This window comes from Tamandua tetradactyla, chromosome 3 (assembly GCF_023851605.1).
Source record: "Tamandua tetradactyla isolate mTamTet1 chromosome 3, mTamTet1.pri, whole genome shotgun sequence".
NCBI classification, from domain to species: domain Eukaryota; kingdom Metazoa; phylum Chordata; class Mammalia; order Pilosa; family Myrmecophagidae; genus Tamandua; species Tamandua tetradactyla.
In genome coordinates, this window is record NC_135329.1 from 94329856 (window position 1) to 94353990 (window position 24135).

The 24135-nt window shown below is 44.8% G+C and overlaps 1 protein-coding gene across 2 annotated transcripts in view; it reads right to left on the minus strand.

The window, feature by feature from the left end:
- CCDC93 (CCC complex scaffolding subunit CCDC93) overlaps positions 1 to 24135 on the minus strand; it is a 137198-nt gene that overhangs the window by 8803 nt on the left and 104260 nt on the right. For both annotated transcript variants that reach the window (XM_077153542.1, XM_077153543.1), the window contains exons 14-23: positions 21136 to 21209; positions 19729 to 19810; positions 18731 to 18802; positions 17737 to 17790; positions 16731 to 16793; positions 14140 to 14248; positions 10556 to 10638; positions 8509 to 8546; positions 6978 to 7062; positions 2772 to 2885 (exon numbers count right to left, since the gene is read on the minus strand). In XM_077153542.1, the coding sequence (XP_077009657.1) occupies positions 2772 to 2885; positions 6978 to 7062; positions 8509 to 8546; positions 10556 to 10638; positions 14140 to 14248; positions 16731 to 16793; positions 17737 to 17790; positions 18731 to 18802; positions 19729 to 19810; positions 21136 to 21209 (774 nt within the window). The remainder of the gene's footprint in view (positions 1 to 2771; positions 2886 to 6977; positions 7063 to 8508; positions 8547 to 10555; positions 10639 to 14139; positions 14249 to 16730; positions 16794 to 17736; positions 17791 to 18730; positions 18803 to 19728; positions 19811 to 21135; positions 21210 to 24135) is intronic.

A 24135-nucleotide genomic window follows, 5' to 3' on the forward strand; every position in this document is an offset into this window, starting at 1 on the left:
GCCGTAAGAGCTGGTGCCTCTAAGCCCTCTCCCCTGCTGCAGAATGTAAAGTCTCCTGGTGGGAGTCACTGCTGCATCATTTTTGTACTCTCTTCTTCGGACATACATCTTCAGAAGCTTCTCACTGTGTATCCTTCTGCCCACTGTTCCCATCAGCCTTGAGAGCTCAGGATATCACCATATGTTAACAAGCCTCCAACAATCCCCATCCTTCCCCAGGGCCGCATCACAGGAGACCTGCTCTTCGTTTGTAATGGGAAGGACCCTGAGAGGTGCAGCTAACAGGCCCAGGCCAGGCAGCACTCGGCTAATGCGTCCCTGGAGATCCCTTTAGTCACTCTGCATCCAGGCCCCAAAGGCAGTTTTCCCATTTCACTGGCTCAGCTCAGCGTGCTCCCCGTTCTCTTTTGGGCAGTGTCATGGGGACACAAACTGCAATAATCTTGGACTTCGTAAGACAAGTACTGGTTCAACTATAGGGTATAAAATTATCTTCCACTCAGGGTTGGAGGAACAATGAGGGGTGTGTGTGTGAAGGACGGTCAGAAGCAAACTGTTCCGACACTTCTTGAGTACATCCTTTCAGAGGGGGAGGCAGTTAATTTTTCCTGGGGAAGGGGAGATATGCTGAAGCTGGGTAACCTTTATTTTATCAGAAAAGTTAAGAAGAAAGTTCTCTTTCTTAAAACGAGCTGTTGAGATCTGTTGGGGTGGGGCAGGGAAACACTAGCCAAAAAGATGTGGGGATGGGATCAGACAGAAGAATGGACAGACTGGAAATTCTACTGTTTTATTGTTATATCATTTACTATTCTCTTTACTTTTATGTATTTCTGAAAATTTCCAAAATAAAAAGACAAAACAATCGATAAGTGAAGTGAGTCAGAACTGTCAGCCCATTTCACTTTACAGGCCAGGTAAAAACAACTTAGAAGATCAAAACACTCCTGCTTAAAGACTCCATGGTATGGGTAATTCTGTATCTCACACCACACTGAGATGATGCTTGAATTATTTAGTGAAGATATTCCAAGGTAGTGTGTGTGTGAGCACTGATTAAACTTTATGCCATCTCCTAGAAGCCTTTTGGTATACTATAGAATGAATACTGTCAGTTCAAAGCAAATACTAAAAAAAGAGCCCTTTAGGCATTTCTTTCTGGAAGAAAAAGGAAAATGACTCATTACCTCTATCTCTTTCTGGCTGAAGCCTATACTGAACCCACTATGCACTAGATATAGTACTTATCAGTGAGTTCAATTCACTCAAGATTATGTACCCAAAGCAGGCTTCATAAAAAGTATGGTTTGCTTTCATCAATGCTAAACTAGAGATTAAATCTCAGTTTTGTGAATGTATGAGAGGCTGTGGTTCAGACACACATTAATTAGTGTAGCATGAAAATTAAGGTAATTTTGGGGTGTACATTGGTATACCCTGGAAGTGAGTCTTAGAGATGAACCCAATGTTTCTAGTTAGAAAAGGTTTTGAGACCAGAGGAGGCTGGGAGTCAGGGTGAGGGATGAAATGGTGCCTAAATGATGCCCATGGGAACACCAGAGGTGCTCCATTAACATTTAACAGACCCAGGAAAAGGAACTACTCAAGTGGCCAAAGTCCATGCTCTGGCCAACACTACTGTCCTCTGCCTGAAGAATAATTATTGCCCAGCACACGTGCTAGGGTGCAGAATGGGGTGAGGTCCAGAACACAGGTCCAGAAGACCAACCAGCCTGGACAGAGGCACCGGTAGAGAGGGGAGAACAGAGAGGATTCTAGGAGACTCCACCCTGAGATGGAAGCCCGACCTTTCAAATTGCTTTTCTAACACAGATGAGCTCTTACCAGGAGCTACAATGTATAAAACAGAAAAAAGAGCAGAATGACTCTGGCTGAAGGCAGGGGAGGAGATGAAGGAGTGGCGGGCCTCATCTCTTCCTCAATCCCTGAGGTGGTCCCAAATCACCTCACAGGAGCTTGTGGAAGAAAGCTTACAAATCTGGAATGCCCACATGTGGGAGCCAACTGGATATTTTTGCCAAATAAAAGGTTTAAAAAAAAAAAAAGGGAGACTATCCACTACCACCATTATTTTGTAAGAGAGAGGCAATTTTTAAGAGCAAAAAACCACAAGGATATAATACCTTTTTTGGGGGGGTACATGGTCCGGGAATTGAACCTGGGTCTCAGCATGGAAGGTAAACATTCTATCACTGAATCACCCGTGCACCCGAGGACATGATACTTTTTAAAAAGAAAGTCCTTTAAATGGAATATATTTAGCTGTCTAAAGAACATATTACATTTCCCACACTTCCCACCACATTTCATCCCCCCCCCCCTTTTTTTTTCAATTTGCTTTGGGCTAAAGAAAACTTAGGCACAGGCAAATCCCTGGGGTCTTGGCCAGCAATGAAGGGCCTACCCTCTGGCTTTAGGAGGAACAAGAGAACCTTGAGCTTACTAAATCCAAAGAAACTGTGTCCTTTGGAGATAACCCTAAGCCTTCAACCCTGAGGGCTTGAAGTGCAAGCAGGAATGATCCATTTCCCTTTTATTTGTCTTTGATTTTGACAGCTTATCTTTATCCTCCTCAACTTATTTATTCTTTGTTTCTGTACCCACAAAAGGTCAGTGCCCACATATCCAAGCAGCATTTGGAATGTAATTCTTCTCGTTTGAGTCTTTTCTCTTTGGGAGTTACTGGATTAAAGGGAGGGATGTGCCCTGGTGGGTACATGATTTGTTGCCCTACCTAGTTTTCCTCTTACCTCCTTGAACTCTTTCACTGTCTTAAAGTATAGCCTCTGTTTTTCTAAAAGTTCCAAGTACTGGTCGTTCAACTGGTCTCTTCTCATTTTGTTCTCCTGCTTCTTCTTCTCCATCTGTTGGAACAGTTTGGGAAATGGCAGTGAAAAGGCATGTTCTAACCAAAGCTGCAAACACTGACATGAAAACATCTGACTGCAAACGACAAAAGGTCCCAGATTTCTCTCAGTCGTTTGAGTTACACAGTCTGTAACGTAACTTATCTAAGATTCAGCTCCAGTAAGTAAAAATATAGACCTATCATCAAAAGGTAACCATTATTAACATTTTAATGTCTTCCTTTCCAGTATTTTCCAGGTTTTATTTTATTTACTTGCATGAATTACATGGGATAGTGGCTTTATAATTTATTCAGCAATTCTGTCAATTAACTGCTTAATTAACTCCTTCTATTCTATTTTTTTGCTCCCACTAAACAATTTTGCAATGAACAGGTTGGCAGTTTTCAAATGGGGACAATTTTGACTCCTAGGAGACTCTCATATATGCTCAGTGATATTTTTAGCTGTCACATACAGGGTGGGGAGGGGAGTGTGGTCCTGGCATCTAGGGAACAGAGGCAAGGGATATTGCTAAACTCCTACAATTCATAGCCCCTAACAACAAAGAATTCTCCAGACCTAAAGGTCAACAGTGCTGAGACTGAGAAACCCTGATTTAAATAATTGTGATCATCATTTAAAACTGTATAGCCTTTTTTCCATTTAACACAAGTACTTCCATATTATTATAAACTTTTCACAACTGTAATTTTAACAACTACTCAATATTCTAGATCATTATTGCTTACTTATTTTTCTACTATTAGACAAGTTATGTTGTTTCTGGGATTCTGATTTCATAAATAAAGACTAGGCTTTGACTCATAGAGGCTTTCCTAAGGTACCTAAAAGCTGGTTTGTTCAAAAAAATCTTGACTGAGCACCTACCCTGTGTGGGGGTCTCAAGGGTGGTGAGCAAGACAAAGTCACTATTCTTGGAGCTCACGCTCCAGAGACCAACAGCGAACGAGCTCCCTATGGCACAGATTCGTACAGAAACACCCCGGAGCGATCAGTGCCACAGAGAGAACGGAACAGGGCAGGATGGCAGAAAGGGTGGTCCACTGCTATTGCAGACACGCAGCTAGAAGGATGCTAGGAGGAAGGAGTGCTTGGTAGGGTCCTGAGTGATAGCAGAAGTTAGCTTTATTTTCAGAAGATAAACTCAGAGCATCGGCCAGCTGAGAAATGGGGTAGAAAGAGTTATGGTCCAGACAGGCGCCTGGTTCATGGTGGCTGCTCAAGAGCTCATTAAGTAAAATCATGAGTGATGCTTTGCTGGGTTACACTGGCTCTCTGATGCCAGAATATTACATTAAGATACACTGTGAAGGGATTTTATAGTTAAACAGAAGTTATAACTGTATTGATTGCAATTTACTCAGTAGTTCTCTCTATTCTCTCCAAACCATGGACCTGTTGTTGGCGACACAGGCTGAACTGCAATTGTGTGACCTCGAGGCCTGTCATGGCCTTGGAGAGAGGAAGGCCTAGCCCACAGGGGTTTATTTTCCTGGTCCAATCCTGACCTCATCCCCAGACCTGTGCCCTTCCTTCCCACAGAACTGTACACACACACCTGCACCCAGGTCTCAGGCTTGGTGGCCTGCCTCGTAGCCACATCTTCCAGAAGTGGGCAGTCCCACCTTTCCCTGGCCTCAACTACTCCCACAGTGCTGGGGCAGGAGCCAGTCCTGCTCCCTGCTGACAATGTCCCAATGCTGTCTGTACCTGTTACCACACTTGTCACCAGCTCCACCCTCCTCCTCCTCCTACTGCTGTTATTTATTGGACCCCAGGTCCCAAAGCCATCAGATACGATGGTTTTCCTGCTAAGCTAGGCTGGACTTCGCAGCCAGGTCTCTACCTCTTACTGAGCATGAGAGGCAGATCTATCTGACCTTTCTTGTCTGCTCTTGTGCTTCAGCAACAAAGTTGACCATGAATGATTATGACCTGGTGGTGTAGTCAATGCATTTTAAAGTACATTATGAATTTATCCAGGACCCACCATGGAGGTGGCGTGGCAACCTAGAAAGGATATGAGCTTGATGCCAGAAAGGCCTGGGTTCAAATCGTAGCTCTGTCACTGACTGGGCATCCTTGGCCACATTATTTAACTTTCCTGAATGACAGGTCCCTTACCTACGAAATAAGGATAACATCAGCTAGATCATGCATTGGTATGAGGAATTTGAGATAGTAATGTTAAGTGAATGATATATCACTTGGCTCATAGTTGATGCTCAATAAGGACAGCTTTTTAAAAACATTTAACATGGTAAGAAGTGGTAGGAGAGGTCCACTTATATTCAGAAATAGGCGCTGACTCTTAAATCAAAGTTGCATTTTTTACACTATTCTTGGCGTCTCACTGCCCTTTCCTACATGTCTTCTCCTCAGTCATACACCTTTTCCTTCCTAGGTCAGGAACCCCAGACTATTTTTCCAAGTCTGCTCTCACAGTACTCCAGAGAGATCCAGAGACCTTATCTCCTCCAGGTAAAGTCAAAATGTCAGTAATACGTGGCTCACGGGAACCCCTCTTTTTACTAAGAAACCTTAGATGGAACATCAATACCTCTCCTATTGCTTACACCCAATGGAGGTCTCCTTCGGGGAATCTAGGTTCCCCTCACCATCCCTATTCTAAGCAGGATCATCATGGCTTGTTTAAACAAATCACCAAAACACATCCAATCCAGATGAGAGCAAAGCAGGAAGAAATATTCCATTCAGTGTCGCTATCGATATTCAATTCTTATCTGAGCCCTTTCTGAGAACTGCTTTCATGTGTTCACTCTTTCAAAAAAGAGTCCTTGCATGCCTGCCACAGGTTACGTACTGCATGAGCCACTGAGGACACAGTCGTGAGACCAAGGGCCCTTCCTGCCCTCTCCTGAATCTTTCTGATGTCCCCCATCTGGTGGGAGTGGAGGAGACACAAGTAGTTGCCTCCACTGCCAGCAGCAAAGCTTTAGAGAACAGAAAGGACTAAGAGGTCAGACCATTTCCTTCCCCAAGAGTGCCGCTCTTAGAAAACAGGAAGGGGAAGCCAAAGGAATGAATCCCAGAACATCCTACAGTTCTTCCCAGTGGGCACGTGCAGCGCCCTGAGGAGGAGCAGTGGCTGGAGTGGAGGCGACCCAGCATGCTGAGAACTGGGTGTAAGAGGCTTTCTTTCACTCAGCCAGGTTTCCTGAGCTCCACCTGGCTGAAACCCGGCTTACTGAGAATGGACCCCATTAGCTCTCAGCAAGAGGTAGGCATGGACACAAAAGGAAAAAGCTGATTTAGGTTTGGTCTTCTTTTTGGGCTTGTCGCTAGTGATACATTGTGTAACAGGACTGAAGGAAAGGAATATTTGGAAATACTGGGTATATTCACCCAGGATATTGCTGCTGTGTGTTCTCCAAACACTGAGCAAGTCTACATTACAACCCAGGAAACCTGTCCCAGGCATCAGCCGCAGGGTGAACAAAGCCACTCTGCTGCCCCCAAACAGAGTGAGGCTCTGCAAAGCTGCCTCTGGTGCTCCCACACCGCTTTTCGGTTCCTCTCCTTTCTCTGACTTCTCCGGCTCAATTTCCTCCAGCTCTAGCAGAATGTGGATCAAAGATTGCTTACATGTTTACAAGGGATGACTAAGAAATCAAATGCTCTCAAAATCCCAAGGAATGAAGCACTATTGGCAGAATGTCAAGTATCAAAGATCCAGGGAGGAAGTGATTTCTGGCAAGGAGAGGTGCCTACTGGTGAAAGTCAGTTTCCCCATTACCACTCATTTAAGAGGGCTATTAGGAGGATTAACATGGTGTGAACAGCAGGTGTTCAATACACGGGTGCTATTGCTAACAGCAGCCTCTGAACCATGGGGTGTGAGGAGTCTGTGGAGCAGGTCCTGCCCACTGAAGAAACTGCCTCATGGGGGAAACCCTCTCCCAGAGATGAGGTATCTTTGGGGCTGAAATCTCCTTCACAGAATCACCACAAGGAGGAGCCATGCTCTCCCCAGGGCCTTCTTAGTCTGGGCTCTATGATGGAAGCAATATTGTCTTTTTAAGATCAAATTTCAAGATTGGGGGAGAGGAAAGGACGCCATCTGACCTTCATCCTACTTTGCTTAATTCCTTCTACGATCTGTTCCATCTGACGTAAAAACTGGTCCCGGGAAGCAGGTGAGGCCATGGCTCTGAAAGAAACACCAGCAGAGGTATGACCAGCACATAAGACAATGGGGAGGGGGTTATCAAGGAGCCAGCCCCACACCCAGATTACACCTCAACAGGCAAGAGGCCTTTGCCAGGCACAGTGGAGCTACGAGTGCCCTTGGGACTCCAGGCAAGGAAAGGATTCCAAACCTTGAAGGCAATGAATATTATTAGCCTATTAGTCTTATTTGAATATTAATGTAAAATATTAATCTTTTTTTCATTCTCTCTACACTTTTTTTAACCAACATGTATTTTCTTAAAGTAAAATAAAATGTGATGACAATCTACAAAATGTTTTGAGTTACAGCATGTACTGCAGAAAAAATAAATTCTACTTGGTGTTTAAAAATATGAGAATTTATTTTAAGACAAGTAGACAGATTCCGAGATTTCCTAAAAACAGGGCTTCAGAACTCAGTTACTGGAAGGAGCAGCTAAACTGGTGGATTCTCTGATGTCCTAAAACCTCCCCTTTCACCTCCAGCTCTGCAGAGGTCCCAAGAGCAGGGCGAGTAGAGCACATGCATAGAAGGAACCGTGAGAAGTCTTCCAGAGGGTGGGCTGGCACAAGGAAGAACACTTCTTCCAAACATCAAACTGGTAGCTCTCTCAGTCAATAGGCAGTAATGATGAGGGCATCAGGTTTAGAAATGTCACAAGATGATAAATCACTGATTGAATCTGAATCTTACTAGAGAATTGTGTATGTTTTTTGCATTTTGTTTTTACAAATTAGAAAAGAAACTGAAAAATCCAGCACTTGTCTGTTAAAATTGCAGTCAATTTTCCTGAGAGTCACCTACCTGGGGTCAGCAGAAATTTTTGCTGGGAGAGAAAGGAAAGCTATTCTCAGACAGCAAGCCCTGGGGCTGCCCAAGAGACTGGCAGGGTGAGATGCAGGTTTGAGGGCTGGTGTGATTTGGGTACTAGTACATGCTTTTCAATTACTGGAGAAAAAAAATTCTTTCCTGCTCATTAACTTAAAAAAAAGTTTACCACAAGATTTTAAAATTCTTTTAAAAAAATTATACAGACTTACTTCATTATCTAAATTTTAAAGTAGCTTTATGTGCCCAAGCACAAATGGTATTTATCTCATCTTTCCAAGATGAAATTAATATACAAAAGAGATTATAGTAGCTAGGCGGAGTCAAATTATTTACAGGTTAGCTTTTCCCCTAAGATCTTCCTTGGTGTTTTTAAAATTCACTCTAACATCATAATATTTTGACAGGAACTGAGAGACCATGGAAACCAAGCGCCACCTGCACTTAGCTGGAGGGCTGGGGTGTTAACAGTCACATACTTAGCACAAAGTCTTTCATGTGCCCTTCTCAATTGTGCTATTGCAAACCAAGGTGAGCTGAAAATGAAGTGCAGGGTATACAGGGGATGTTACAGGAAGGAGGATCATCAGTACTCACTGAGAGAAGTTCTCATGAATTGAGTTCAGCAGGCTGATCTGGGGAAGAAAAAAATAAAATCTATAAACAAAAGGCTGACAGATCACTGCGCAACCTTAATTACTGAAAGCCTGTCTTGTCTCTCCGTATCTCTTCTGCAAGGAACATACATTGTTCTTGTAGATTAAAGTAACATGAAAAACAGAGTGTGTTCTCAGCCCCACAGTCTTTCCCAGGGAATCTACTTCCCTGTACTCACTGAAAACTCCTCTTCCTACCACCCATCACCACAGGAATATAGGAAGAGGGCTCTTTAGGAGGGATCTGTATCCCAGCTGAGAATACGCTTGGCTAATGTTACGGCTCCGTGGACAAGCTGCCTGAAGCCCCTTTCATTTTGCCACATACTGTGCTTTATTTCCAGGGCTAACAGCTTTGTGGGAATCGTTCAGGAGGGGCAAGGTGGGAGTGTAAATGTGGTGCTCCATCCTGTTCCTTCCCACAGAATCTTCCTGCCAATAAGCCAGCTGCTGGGCATCTCTGAGCATCTCAGTCTTCCCACAGAAACTGTCTCAGCCCTGAGGGAGGACCCTCCTCCTCCAGTGACCCTGGCCAGGGAAGGGCTTTGAGTCCAGACAGCCAGTCAATCTGTGAGTGTAGGACGGACTTCAGGTTCATGGTGTAACATGTTTTAAAGCTAAAATATCATAGGCATAAATGTTTTTGGAATAAAATAAACAATTTATTCAAATGAAGTTCTAACTGTGTTAATATAGCTCAGAATTCAAAAGCCCAAACACACAGACACCACCCCAGTTGTTAAAGAACACAACAACTTTAAACACCGATGGTCAGTGGGGTTAGGGGCCTCCTGTGAAAGGCTGGCCTGCCCCTAAGTTAAGTTTGTAAGGGTTCCCCTCACCAGGCAAGAAGACCCCGAGGCTTAGATGTGAGGAAGAGCTAGCCCCAGGTCCAACCTAAATCCAAATGCATTCGTCTATTCAAACATAGATATCTGTTGTGAGTTGGTCACGTTATAATATCTTGGATACATAAAAAAATGAAACTTAGCCCTCTCCTTGAGGAGTAGCCTCTAGTAGGGTAGATATTTATCTGCTTTCATCAACAAAGGTGACAATAATTACAGTTTCCTCAATTTGGCATTGTGTAAAAGACACACCTATAAAACTGTTCTCATTAGGATGACAATTAATTCAAGGCATAGGGTGATGAAAACAAGAAAAAAATTCTCTTGTCAACCTCAAGGTAAGGGAGTGGGTAGGAAATTTACATGCACTGGGAATTCACCATACACAGGGAAACTGACAGTCACTTTCTCATTCCATCCTTGCCATAAAGCTGAAGGAGGTGTCAGCCCCATTTTATAGGCGAGGATAAGAAGACCAAACTGAAACCCAAATCTTTCCCACTCCAAAGGTCACGCTCTTTCCACTATGCCCTGTTGCCATGGTCAAGTCCAGTAATTGCTCTCTGGGCCCCCAAACATTTGCTGTCCCACCTGTGGGGGCCCTGAATCATGAGTGGATGTAATCTGAGGGAGAGAGTTGGAAAGTACCAAGGAAGGGCCTCAGAACCCTAGTTAACCCCTTCTCACTCCTGCTTTGTACTTTACAACCCTTTTAGTTCATGCCTGAGTCTGCCTGCCACTGATGATAAAACTGCTATTTTCTCTATGTAAACTATGACAAGCCCACCACCCTATTTCATTTAGCTGGTTTCTCCCTTTCTTTAAAACTCCAGTTGAAGGCTCACCAATTCCAGAACTCCTTCCATACTCACTCCTGTGCTTCTATTATTTTTGTTTTCATGGTGGCATTTCTCTCATGGAACTAGAAAACAGCCTGTCACCAGTCTCTTGTCCCCTGTACCTTGTGAGCTCCCAAGTATGGGGCCTTTTCTGACTTTGTGTCCCAGCACCTGGCATACAGTAGGTACTTCTGCTTGGACTAAAAGCATCCCAGACATCAAGCCCATTTGAACTTCCTGGGGTAACAGCACTGTAAGCTGCTCATAAGATTAAGCTAATTTATTTAAAAACGCTTCTTACCTCTTTTTCCAAATAAACCTTTTTGTCATCCAGGGTATTATATAGCGTGAAGAACTGCTTGGTTTCTTTGTGGACTGCTGAAACTGTCAATGGAAAGAAATTAGCACACAAATAACGAAATGTATCAAAATGACGCTTAAGCCCTCCATTGCCATGAGGTCCACTGCCAGTACTTGGCTCTATCTGAGGGCACGTGCTGGAGCCTGGTTGCGCCAAAGCCCCTGCAAGCTGCTCCAGGCTGATGCGGGGCCTCAGGAACCTCCCCATGAGTGTAGGTACAGACAGGTCTGTTTCTCAGAAGGCCTTCAGGCGTGGTGTCCCGGGAGGATGCACCATGCCGCCTCTTCCTAATGACACACCTTGAGATCAACAGAAAACAAGGAAGGCCAGCTGGTTGGCAAGACTTTTCAGGTACTCAGGATGCATTATAAAAAGTCCCAGGGAGAAAGAGAACAGAAATGAGCCAAACTGGCAGCCAGAGACACTAGGATTGAAGTGTGAGAGAATAGCTCCTGCTGCAGAGTCAGACAGACTGGGTGTGAGCCATAGGTCTGCCTCTAGGGACCCTGTGACCATGAGCAAGCCCCAAGCCACAAATTGGGGCCGATGCATTCGCCACCTCATAGGGCAGCACAAAAGTGAAGGGAGGGGATGAAGGCACACAGTGGCAGCCATCACGTGGGCTGGGTTAGGTGCCCTACCTGCAGATGTCTCTAAAGCATCCATACTGGTCTTCTTCCTTCCTACAGCCTTGGGAGCAGGAGCCAGAATGTCTGTGGGAAACCCATGCTCAGCATGGGTCAGCAAGGGCCTAAATGGGAGGTCCTTGAAAATGTTGAATGGATGAATGATATGCCCAATGCAGGGCAGCCTAGGTGACTAATAAACGTGAATTCTCTTCCCATTCCTCATGCACATGCTCAGGGGGGATCTATTTGTCAGAGTCTCTATCATCCTTACCAATGAGATCACTCTGCCTCTCTGCCTCGTTTCTTCATTCCTCTCTTACGAAGAACGGATTGTGAACCCAGCTGGCCAAATTCTAGAGCCACAGTGTGCCATGTTCTTCAGAGAATGAAATCCCTGAGGTGAACAGGTTCAGGCAAACACAGGTCTGTTCTACAGATTCCTTTTGTTCTGGGGCTGGGTGGTCATGCAGGCCCCAGCTGACCTCCGAAACTGTGATCTCCTTCCTGCTCTGAATTCCTGTAACACACAGCTGCTCAGAGGCAGATCAAGTCCCCCAAGAACTGGACTTGGAATTAGGCTTTGAGACTGAGCCCAGCGCTACAATTCAGCTCTAACTAGAGATCCTGATGCCTGAGGGTTATCAGGCACGAGCTAATAATCCAGGGGCACTGGGACCTGCTCTGCGCTGACCCACAGGGTCCCACTGGGGCATGGTGGGTGAAAAGGCAGGGCAGGGCAGGCCATGGGTACATCTGGTTTCTTTGCCAAATGCCTCTACCATTTAAAGCCGAGTCTTTAAGCCAACCAGTCAACTTTTAACTTTAGTACGCAGTAATATTTATGGGGTAGGAACTGTGGGCTTCTGCTCCATAAATTTGGGAATAAATGCTAATAATCTGACACCCGCATTTTGATGCAACAGCTTCAAAACAATATCTAATTTATATGAAAATCACCCAGTGAACTACTCAATGTGAAATACTGTTATTGCTGCTAAAAGCTTTAGAATGGTAGTGCTCAATCCTGGCTGAAAAAAACAGAATTGTCTGGTGTGGGGGTGGTGAAAAATTCTCTGACCAATTAAATGAGAACTTCTGGAGGATGAAGTCAGGTGATTACAATGTGGAGTCAAAGTTGAAAATTAATGGTGTAAATAAACAAACTTTTAGCATTATTGCCAAAGAATGTTTCTGTCACCCTTACCCCATCCACACAGCTTAAGGACTGGGTGGGGGTTTGCTGACATTCAATAAGAACCATTTTAAAAATGTGATATAGACATTTGTTGCAACTGTTTGAGAATGTCTTTAGTATAAAAATGCCACTATTAAAATGATTAATGTGTGAAATTCACTCTGTAAAATATACAGATGTAAGGTATTATTATTATTGATAAAAGCTTTAAAGGAAGCTGAGGCAGAAAATCAAAGGGAAAGACTTAGGGCAGAAACGATTCTCTGCTGAGAAGCTGCCACTGTTGCAGCCTGCTTGTCATCGCAATAAAATGCAAAGACGCAGTTAAATATTAGGATCGTGGGGTAAGATGCATGTGGAGAAGCATGCTTCCGAACTCCTCTGATAAGGACAGTACTCAAGGAGGAATGCCAGAGAAGCCAAGATCTCAAGGCAAAATTTGAACTGGAATTTGGAAGGAGAGTTGGGATGGGCCAAGTGTGACTTGAAGATGATGGTATCTTGGACTCAGAAAGCTTGGGCAGATGTAGATGTGTGAGGAGGATGTGGCACTGAGGGATGCAGAGAAGTGGGAAGTGAATGGTTGGCCAGACCAGGAAGGACTCTCTGCAGGGTATTTCAGAGTCTGAAGACTATCTAGCAAGTTATGGCAACTATTAAATATTAAAGATTACAATGCAATGGTACAAAATGACCAAATTTATATTTGAGAAAGATCTCTCAGGGAAGAGTGCAGAAAAGGGATCACACTGCAGGTGGAAACGAGGAGGTTACTGCAATCGTCCAGAAGAAATGAATCTGAAAATTATCGAGAAACAGAACTGGCAGAGCAGCACAAGTCTGGGGGGATTAAGAGAGGTCCAGCTTGGCTAAACAGTGACATCAGCCACCAAGGGGAAACCTGGACAGTGAATTCAGATTTGTACCTGCTGAGTGTGGCACATGTGAGGGAGGGAACCCAGAAGGAATGCAGATGACATTTCAGTTTGGCCTTGAAGGATTTTTCCTGACAGAGAAGATGAGAATCCGAGGCAGAGGCAACAGGGTGTGGGAAGGGCTACATGGGAGGGCTCAGAGGCAGTGCATGGACGAAAGGATCCATGGTGCAGGGAGGAGAGAGGCCCTGGGGCACTGCTGCAGATTTGTCAAAGCTGGGGGTGAGGGGTCAGAGGCAGGATGCAAACAGCTAAGGGTGACTTATCTGAGATGTGGTGCAAGTAAGGACAGACACAGCAGGCTTAGTCTGTGGGGGAAGTGACAGCGTTGAGGGCCACCCTGAGCTTGTTAAGACGTGGTTTCTGATTTCAGGGCAGGGGATGCCCGGTCCTGGGCTACTGGGTGAACACGGTGCTATAAAGCTAAGGACACACCCGGAAGAAAGTCTGCAGAGAAGAACAAGGATGAGTGGAGACCGATCTACGGATGATCAGTCAGTTCATTCTGTGCGAAGCTGGGAAGTGGATTAGGAGCTTGTGGAGGGCCACAGGGCTGACCAGGATGAGGGGTGGTTTGGGACATGACCCTAGGAGCTTGCTCTGCTTAAAGAATCTGCATGGAGAGGGCAGTTGCAGCACCATGGCACTGTTCCCCGGATTCCATATGGGTAAGTGCCAAGCAGGCTGGCATGCTTCCACTACCACAGCAAAGTGGGCCTGAGACCCCCACCCATCCCAAAACTTGCTCATGGGTGAGACACCTACTCTGGCGGTAGAGCTCAATAAACCTCTTCTGATACTGTATTAGTTCGGCTCGGCTGGGCACTTCATCAATCTTGCGGTGCAAAATGGCTATTTCTCGATTTCTTCGAGCCTAAATACAAAAGGGACGGGGAGACAACACTATTTGGTGAAAGTCTTTCCATGTTCTGTGGGGAGACAGACTACTGCTAAATGAGCCCCACCACACCACTGGGAGTGTGCGGGCACAGAGTCCTGCCACGGGCTTGGGGAAACTGGGGTCTCCCCTCCTGCTTTCACTGACATCCCCTCCTTTCCAACACACAGGAAGAGCTGCTGCTGAGAACTGGGACCACGAAAGGCAGCAAATTAGTGCCCCCCTGGGCCAACCTACCACATTCCAAAGGACTCCAAGGAGCTGATTCCACTAACAGAATCAGAAATTTCCCAGGTGACAGAGAGCTGACGCCACTCTGATGTTTCATACAAACTCCAAGTCCCTTAGCCTGCTTGAATCGCCCCTACAATTTACTCCTCAAATACGGTTCCAGCATAAACTGGGGTCTATCAGACGTCCTGCTCCACAGGCTCTTGAGGCCAGTGGCCTCTGGAACACTGCCCGACCTTCCCAACTCCACACCAGCCCCACCACACATTTCCATCTCAGTGCTGCTTCCCATCCGCACCGTCCTGATGTTCCTTCTGTCCTTCCGTCTTCCCACTCTCCCTCCCCTCCAGCCTCACAGGACCTGCTGCCCTCCGACAGTCTTCTAATCTACTACAGGCCTCCAGGTGAGAGACCTGCCACCACCTCCTGCCACCAAACCCAGAAGAGGGCTAGAGGGAAAGGTGCATTTGGTCATGTTCCCCACAGTGCTCAGGCTCTGATTCCTGTTTCCTTTCAGGACACAATTACCAACCCATGTCACTGAATCTCTAAATTCTCCCCTTCTACTGGCTCCTTCCCATTAGCATTTAAATATGCTCAAGACCCTCCCTCCTTAAAAAATCCTTTCTTTAATCCACATCACCTTCTAGCTGCCCCCTCTTTCTCTTCCTTTTTACTGCAAGCATGTACCCCCAGCAATTCTAACCCTCCCCTTCAATCTTGTGGGGGTACACCTTATGGAAAATTGGCAGCTTCTAGCTTCTCTGACATTTTAGCAGCATGTCCCATTTCCACTACTGAATTCTCTGCTGGACTCCCAGTAGAGCTCGTGCTCCTGTCCTCTCCAGCCCAACAGCTGTTCCCTCTCATCCTCACTGAGCTCCTCCTTGGCCTGTCCTTACACAGTGTACACACCTGGGCCTAGTCCTGGGGCCTCTTCGCAAGTCTCAGTTATCAGCGACACAGTGTTGACAACCACATCTCCAGCCCAAATTATTCTGAGTGTCAGACCTACAAGTCCAAGTGCTTCCTGGACATTTCTATTGAGTTGGGTAACCCCCTTCAGGAATCCTCCTTAACCCTTTCTTTCTTCTTGAAACTTTTTCTCAATCAGTAACACAAGTACCTACCCCATTGCCCAGCCAGAAACTGAAGCATGATTCTGGATTCCACTTTTTCCCTCACCTAATCTTCACTAAATCCCAGCAGTACAGCTCCCGTTTCTCCTCCCTGCCAGTTCATCTCAATCCATTCTGCTGCCCTGGCTCAGGCCCTCAGCAGGCTTATTTATTTTGCTGGAATTTCTCCCTAGCTGGTGCTGAAGCTGCCCTGGGTAGGCAATTCCATCAGCACCGACCAGTTTGCAGACCATTAAGGGGCAATGCCACTAACCATCTGTAGGACTAACACACAACCGGGTATGAAGCAAGCACTCAAGCATTTCTAATCTGTAGCTGCACTGTCCTGACTTTATTTAATTCTGTGCCTCTTTAAAGATTCGCATGCTATCATGGACTCACCTAAATTTAGCTGGACAGCTCAGCAAAATAAGCAGGAGTCACAGAGCAAAGAACAAGGCCTCCCTGACCTGCAATACCCTGGTCATACCTTCCAGACCTAGGCCTTTCCGTTTTAGGGGACAGAGAGAAGGCCTGGGCAAAAATGCAATGAGAAACACAAGGTAACTTAGTTGGCTTACGAGCTTTCAAGGGTCAGAACCTGGCAATGTTGGCGGTTTTTAATTGACTCTCAGTGATTTCAGCCTCATAACTGACTACAAAACCTATCGCCCAACAATTGGTGCCATTTTCACAAACCACTGAGGTTATCAAGTAACACAGCTGGAAAGGGTGTGATTGATTTTAGAGAAAAAAAGTATTACACGAGGACACAGGAACTTGAATCTTGGTTCTGGATTGATCAACTGCTTGACTTTGGGCAAGTACTTAATCCGTCTGAGCCAATATCTTCATAAAGAAAGTGAGGATAATGGGACCTACTCCTCCTTGGGGGAGGAGCAAATCCAACAAGACAAGTTGGAAATAACATATCTGCACGAGACGTTACCAATAAGTTAAATCACTGAATCATACTCCAGATGGAAGGCTGGGAACTAGAAGCTTTATTACAGAATCTCTCTAGTTCATAGACACTGAGACTTTCGAGCTCCCCCACAGGAATTTCCTACCTAGTCGGGGGTATTTTTTTGTCCTTGTTTTTAACTTACCTGTAGCAAACGAATTTTGTAAAGCTTCTCTTTTTCCATATTGTACCGTCTGTCTAGGTCTTCCTAAAAATTAGAAAAGGCTATAATTACCTGGAAATAAGAAACTCTCAATCTTAGATGGAATCTTCAGAAGAAGTTGAATATGTTTTTATTGTATCTCTTGCCATCCTGAGCTCCCAAATTCCTTTTCTCAAGTGGCCAAGTTCAGGGTCTGGGTCCAATGTCACATGTGAACCTTGACAACCTTTCACATCACTTTATTAAAACTCTTCCTGGTTTTGGGATCCAGGCTGACCTAGTATCCTTAGGTAGTATATCCTTAGTATCCTAGTATCCCAATCTATGTGCCCCTCCCCACAAAAAACTATGATGATGAGAAAATCATTACTAAAAGAATCTGTTCAATGCCTCTGTGTTTGGAGGTAAGGCTGGTTTGCTTTCATGTTCCTCTCTAGAGCTGTGCCATCCAATATGGAAACCAGTAGCCACATGTGGTCATATAAGTCTATATTTAATTAAAATGCAGGAGAAGATGAGGGCCCGAAGGGAAGAGGAACTCACAGAAGAACAAAGACTTCTCTGCTTCTCTTGCCCTATCCTCTTCCTGTTCTATTTTTCTCTCCTGGATGTCTGCTGGAGTGCTGGCTCAGAACAAGAGTCAGCAAATGCCAGCTTGTGGACTAAATCCTACACCCCTAGGGCCAGATCTGCTTCTGCACCTACTTGCATAAATAAGGTTGTAGGGGAGCATGGCCACATCATTTACGTGTTGACTGTGGTGACCTGGACTGTGCTGGACAGAGTACAGAAGCTGTCACAGAGACAGCCTGGTACACAAAGTCAAAGACCTTTACTAGCTGGTCCGATGCAGGCTGGGGAACCTCTGGAGATGTGGCCTCTGGGCCACCCTGGGGTGATCCTGCCCCCATCTGAGGGGCTGGGTGTGTAAAGGAGACCATGCCACTCTCCCACTACCCCCAGAGTCCTGAGAACAGTGGGCACTTACATCATGAGTCATCACAGAGGCAAGGGTGCTGCCTGGCTCTCCACTGGACAGGGCCTGGAGAGATTGAAATGTAATGAATACCTTTCTGGGTGAGGGGAAAGGGATAGAAGCTGAGGGTCTGGACGTAGAGTTGGGGGACAGTGGAGAGGAGAAACACTTGATGTTCACAGACCACGTATGAGGAGGGAACTGAGAGGAACAGTCTGCACAGGCACTGGTCAGCCTGGGGAGTCTCCTCCCCTTCCCAACCCTCACATTCCCTGTTTCTACAAGGGACAGGATGGGGGATGGGTTCTAAGGCCAAGTCCAGGTCCTCATCCAGCTCCTCAGGACAGGCTTGGAGCGCAGTGCAAGAAGGGAAAACAAAACCACAGGGGTCCTTACAATCCTGTCTGAGGAAAGAAAGACTCTTTTCTGTCATTTTTTTTTTTACTTATGGAAATAAATACTACTTCTGGGAAGACTGAGTCCTTTGTTCTGACAACCAGCTGATCAGTTGTTTTTAAACCTCAAATACTTTTGCATTCCTGGAGAGCTAACACTGAATCCAATGTTCTCCTTCATGCCCCTAGCTGCCTCTGGGAGGAATTGTGTGCCCCCAGTTGGGTGGAGGTCAACTGGGAAAACTGGAACAAAACTTAGAGAAGAGCAGGTTGAGAGGAGAACAGAGCCCAGATGTTTCCTTTAAATACCTATTCCCTAAATTGAGGGGAGGCCCGAGTTGTATAACCTGGAATTCTTGTCTGGGGTTGCTGCTGCCCACACAGACTGTGGCTGTTTCCCTCCAAGAAGGAAAAGAAAGCAGAGGGATGAGAATCTAAGAAAATCTCAGGATGAAAACAGTTGAGAAATGTGTACTCGGAGGAGGAGGTTAACTCAACTGACTAATTCTTTTTAGCCCTAAAACATTGGTGCAGTTAGTACTCTAGAAATCATGTCATAGTAGAATTGGTAACAGTACCCAGCAGCTTGAGGACTGATTCAGAGCCTTTACCTTTTCATCTCCACCGAGTGCTCTCTCCACTTTCAGATTTTCAATTTCCTGCTGTAGCCGGGTCATCTCCTCCTTTAAAAGCAATGTAAACATTTACAAAGCTCAGAGAAGCTAGTAATTTGATCCAATTCCAGAAATCCTGTTTTCCCATTTAATGAGAATATTCTTGGACAAAAGTCTAATAGGAACTACCTGCCCCAACCTTCAATTTTTGACCTGGGAAAATTTTTTCAGGATGATACCACTCCTGAAAGGGCAGGTAAAGCATGGAGTAGTCACTGGGAAAGGACATGAATGAGGGGTTCAAAGCCTTATTCCACTCTACTCTGCTTTCTTTCAAGAGGCCTCAAACGCGTCCACTTGTTCACCTGACTGGGACACTCTCAGCCTGGAGCCCTGCCTCATCCAAGCTCCTCCTCCATTTGCCGCCATGCCTGCCCTTCACTAAGAGCCAGCTTCCCGATGTCTGCTGGGCCAGAGGACCCTCTTCTCCCCTGGAGCTTATGCAGAACCTAACCTGCCATTTACGAGCCTCCTGTGCAGTCACCTGCACACATGTAACCCCAACCCTGGAAGGCAGGAACCAGGCCTGTGCCCAAGGCACACACATGCCCCAGGTTTACAGGACAGCTCTGGTTTCCTAAGACCTTATTCTTTACACAGAGGCCATCTGTTAACTAAATAGGATGCAGTTTTTAAACTTTTAAAGGCTTTTGTTTTAAATATATTCATAAATTAAAAAAAAATACTGCTTGTCAGCCTGTGCTCTCACTTTTGGGGTTCAACTTACACAGTTACAGATCTAACTCACTCTGGTATCCTGGGAGGGGTCCTACCAGTGCTGTAGGCCTCCTACACAATGCATATGCAATTGCTTGAGGAACCTGCTCTCTAAACTGCACCTCAAACATAGGACAGCAGGTTGGGACGAGGGGAACAAACCATGAGATTGCGCGCGGTCCCTGGTTCGATGCTTGCTGACACTAAGCAACACTTACTCGACAATGCGCTTTAAACTCCTGCTCCTGACTTTTCAGATTTTCGTTCATGGCCACAAGTGCTCTCAAGTTCTGCAAGATACTGAAAAGACCCCAAAAAAATGACATATGGCAGGCTATTCTGATTTTATGAATCACAGCTAAAACCAGGTCCCCAGCTAAAAAGGGACTCCCTTTTTAATTACCTTTGTCACCCCTAAGAGTGTCTAAGAGGTTCTCCACAAATGATAATGACTTCCATTTAACCGACATTATTAGTCATTTACATGCCCAAGTCCATCAGGCTACATGCAAACGAGCATTACAGATAACAGAATTAAAATGTTAACTGTGAAAACTTCAACGAGTTTCAAGAATGCTGAATATACGGAATAATACTGATTACTCACTGATACTCAGAACATACACAGTTTTGCAAACCACTTTTAATACCCATTCTGAAACGGAAATATGTTGCTTTAAGGCCATAAAAAAACACTAATTTGATCATAATAATGTCAAGGGTCTGACAGCACTCTGTTTCATATCATGAAAGAAGGATTTCTGATTAGAGCAAAGTAATCTGTGAGTACTTCTGTGCCTGAAACTTATAATTTCACAATCTCATTCAAATGAGCGGCACCTAGAAGATTTTACCACCCAGTAGTTTGGTGCTCAAAAGGTCAAATGCATGTGTTTTCCTGTCCTCTGAATACAAATTATTTTGGGGGTGGGGGGGTGGGCAGGGGGCAGCAAAAGTTCTTTCTTGACAAAGAAGACCACATGCATCCTTACCCCTAAGGAGACAGGGCTAAAATGTGTGCTGATAAAAAACCTAACTATGGTCGGCTCCTGGGAGGAGAACCGGGAGGTTGGGGGACAGAGCTGGGTAAGAAACTTTTCCCTAGAGGCCTTTTTGTATTATGAATGTATTAGTTTGTTTTTTTTCTTTTTGTAGGCTGTATGGCATGATCAAATTTCATTATTTTTCCATGTGAGTATCCCGTTATTACAGCACCATTTGTTGAATTTTTGTTTTTTTGTTTTGGGGGAAGTGCATGGACCAGGAATCGAACCCGGGTCTTCCATATGGCAGACAAGAATTCTGCCACTGAACTTCCCTTGCATCCCCTGAATGTGTTAATTAAAAAAAGAAAGAAAGAAAGAAAAAAGGGCTGCTTCTGATCACAAGGAGAACTTGGAGAAAGGTGGCTAACTAAGTGCAGCCCAAGCATATCTCAGTGCATGTCCGAGCAATGGGGCATCAACCATACTCTGGAAAGGCCTGGGAAAAGAGCTGACCTGCATGGTACAGGGTCAGAACCAATGACCCTTGGCTCCTCAGTCCAGTTCTCAAACAAATCAGGCAGCCAGGCATTGGCAGAGTTACCTTCAAAGGGAAAATGCACACATGCTGAAACCTGTTACCTTGAATCAGCTTTGGATTCTATCTTCTCAAGGGCTGCTTGCTCTTTGTCCAGTTTCTCACTGTAACTCTTCAACTGCAAGAGAGAATAGGGGCATCATTGCTAGGGGCTTCCACACTCATTCCCCTGCCTCCCTTCCAGGGAGGTGGCCAGTTCCAGAGGTGACCAGACCCACTAGATTTGGCAGTACATTGAGAAAACAAGTGGACAATGGAAATGGGATGGGGTGGAGGGATAGCACAGAAAGGTCAAACGATAGTTGACACATTCCACTGGCTAAAGAAACCGTGGCAAGAGCTTTAAACCACAGCAGCAGCTGGGTGGAAAGCAAAGGTAATGCTGAGAATGGATGCCTTGTGGTAGCAAGAGGAAAACAGAGACCATGAGAGACAGACTTGGGTTTAATCTCAGAATCCCATTATCATGGCTGTTAACAGGGGTAGGGTTAAAACTTCCTATTTTCTTGAATCTAAGGCAGTGAGGTTTTTTAAAAAATTTCTTTATGAACCCTATTGTAAATGATGGACTACAGTTAATAGTACAATTATGAAAATGCTCTTTTATGAGCTGAGTCAAACGTACCACACTAATGCAAGGTGTTAATAACAGAGGGGTTATATGGGAACTCTGTGTTTTATACATGATTCTTCTGTCAATTTACAACTTGTGTAATTAAAAAAAACCACATTACCAAATTAAAAACATTTCTTTAAAGAAACTCAGATTTTAATGTATAAAGTACCCAGTTACATCATACAATAGAATACTAAGCGACTATTTAAAAAATTAAAACAGCTCTTTTATGTACTAATGATGTCGGATTATCTCTAATATCCACAAGGCACAGGAACATAGCATGTGAAAGCAAGATAAAGAATATACATGCAATTACTTGTAAATATATATAAAATATTTCTGAAAAGATCACAAGAAATTGGTTACACTGGTTGCCTCTGGAGAGGACAACTGGATGGTTGGGTTACAGGGGTTCACACTTTGTATCTTTTGGATTTTGAACCATGTGAATGTGTTAACTACTCAAAAAGTTAAAAAAAAAAAAAGTTCCACGGTTCTAGCTGAAAATGGCAGACCAGGCACAAGTTGCAGCAATATGCCTCAAGGTTCCCTAAATTCTGACTATGGTGCTGGGACAAAGAACTGGATAACTCCAGGGTCAACAGAGTTGGCCAGCAGCCTGGAAGGACCGGAGAAGACTGATGTCTAGAGCTAGCAGACATAGGAAGGACTGGTCTGCAGGGTTGGGATCTGGAATAGAAACAGTCAGATGGGCCAAACATTGCTCCCTTAAATATAAGAGCTGGTGATTAAGTCTCAGAGGAAGGACAGGACCCCCAGGATAAATTGGGGAGTTCTCCCACACAGAATATTAGTTACTACAGGCTGATCCCATAAAACAGTAGGTTCTGTACCTTCCAGAATAATCAGGTAAAGCAGGCTGCATGAAATGGTATCCAGTATACACAGGGATGCCTAATTTCATAACCAAACATGAGCACCCGGTCAAAAATTACTATACATGCAAAGAAAGACACAACCATGAACAAGATATATCCAGTCAAGTGAATTTTGACCTGAAATTAAAAGAGCAAGAAAAACAAGATTTTTTTATGGAATAGATATATTAACGCCCTAGAAAGATGCAAGAGAATACTGGAAAGCCTAGATAAGGACACTGAGGTCCAGAGATGAAATCTATCACATATTCAAGGGTCTGGTCTTCAGGATTCTTGCCAAACCAAGCTTCTTCATATGGCTGTCCAGAACAGGCTGTGCGGAGCTGTCTGTTTTTCTGCATAGGAACCAGTTTGCTTCTCTGAGAGGGCTTTGGTGCAAACTGCCTGCATCTGAATCCTGGCCCTCACTGCATGGCCTCTGGCAGGTTATTAGGCTTCTTTGCCTTAGTTTCCCCATCTGTAGAAGAGGGATGATAACTGTGTGCTGCTAGGGTTGCTGGGAAGTTTCAATGGACTAATACAAGTCATGGGTCCAGAGCACACCCAGTAGAGGGTAATGTCAGCTGCCATTACTATATGAGGATAGGGAGACTCTCACACCCTCCATTTCTAGCACATGAAAGGGCCTCAACAAGTACTTGATTTAGTGTTTAGTACAAAAAGCCACTTTATAACCACTTAGAATTAATATCCTAAGGCATAAAAATATCTTAGGAACCTGGTATCAAGACATTTTGCTTACATCTTTTTCAGATTGTTCTACATATATTGATCACTTGGCACACTTCCTGCCAGGGTCTCTGCAGTATTAAAAGTAGTGAGATGGGATTCCTGTCCCTAGAAGTTTACCACCTACTTCATAAGGAAGGGAGGAGGCACAGAACAATGTGAAGGAAGTTCTTTAGTCTAAATGCAAGGCAGGCATCTTCAGAAAGAATGATAAAATTTTATTATCTTAACTGCCAATCTTGTGCCTGCCCTTTTCAAACATTCGACACTAATTGAAGAGAACAGTCCAGGACAGAATTGAAAGTGTTAGGTTTATAACAGGGGGTGAACTAAGTGATGACCAGTGCCGTGGAAATAAGAATTTTAAATTAGCAAATTTCATGTGAAATTTTAGCAATGTAGGCACTGGACTGGTTTCAGAGAAGTCCTGCTTCCAAATAGTTCAGAAAGTACTAGGTGGAGACACGGCTGCAAGGTCCAGAGCACAGCTACAGCAGCCTAACAGCTACGCAATGGAGAGAGTGCTTCAGCACCAGAGGAGGCTAGCCCTCTGTGGAAATGCAAATGACAGAAACGTTTAAATGTTCACTGTGGCAGAGGTGACATCAGGAGCACTAGTTTTCCTTTCCTGGTTTCCTAGGCAATCAGAAGTGGGAGGTAAACCACAATATAATGCTGATGTGAGATGGGAGAAAATGAGGATTAGGAAATGAACTGCATGGTTCAAAATACACCCCCACAACTCTCTTCTTTGTCCTGCAACCCTTGCCCCCACCCCAACCATCAGTAGCGATTTT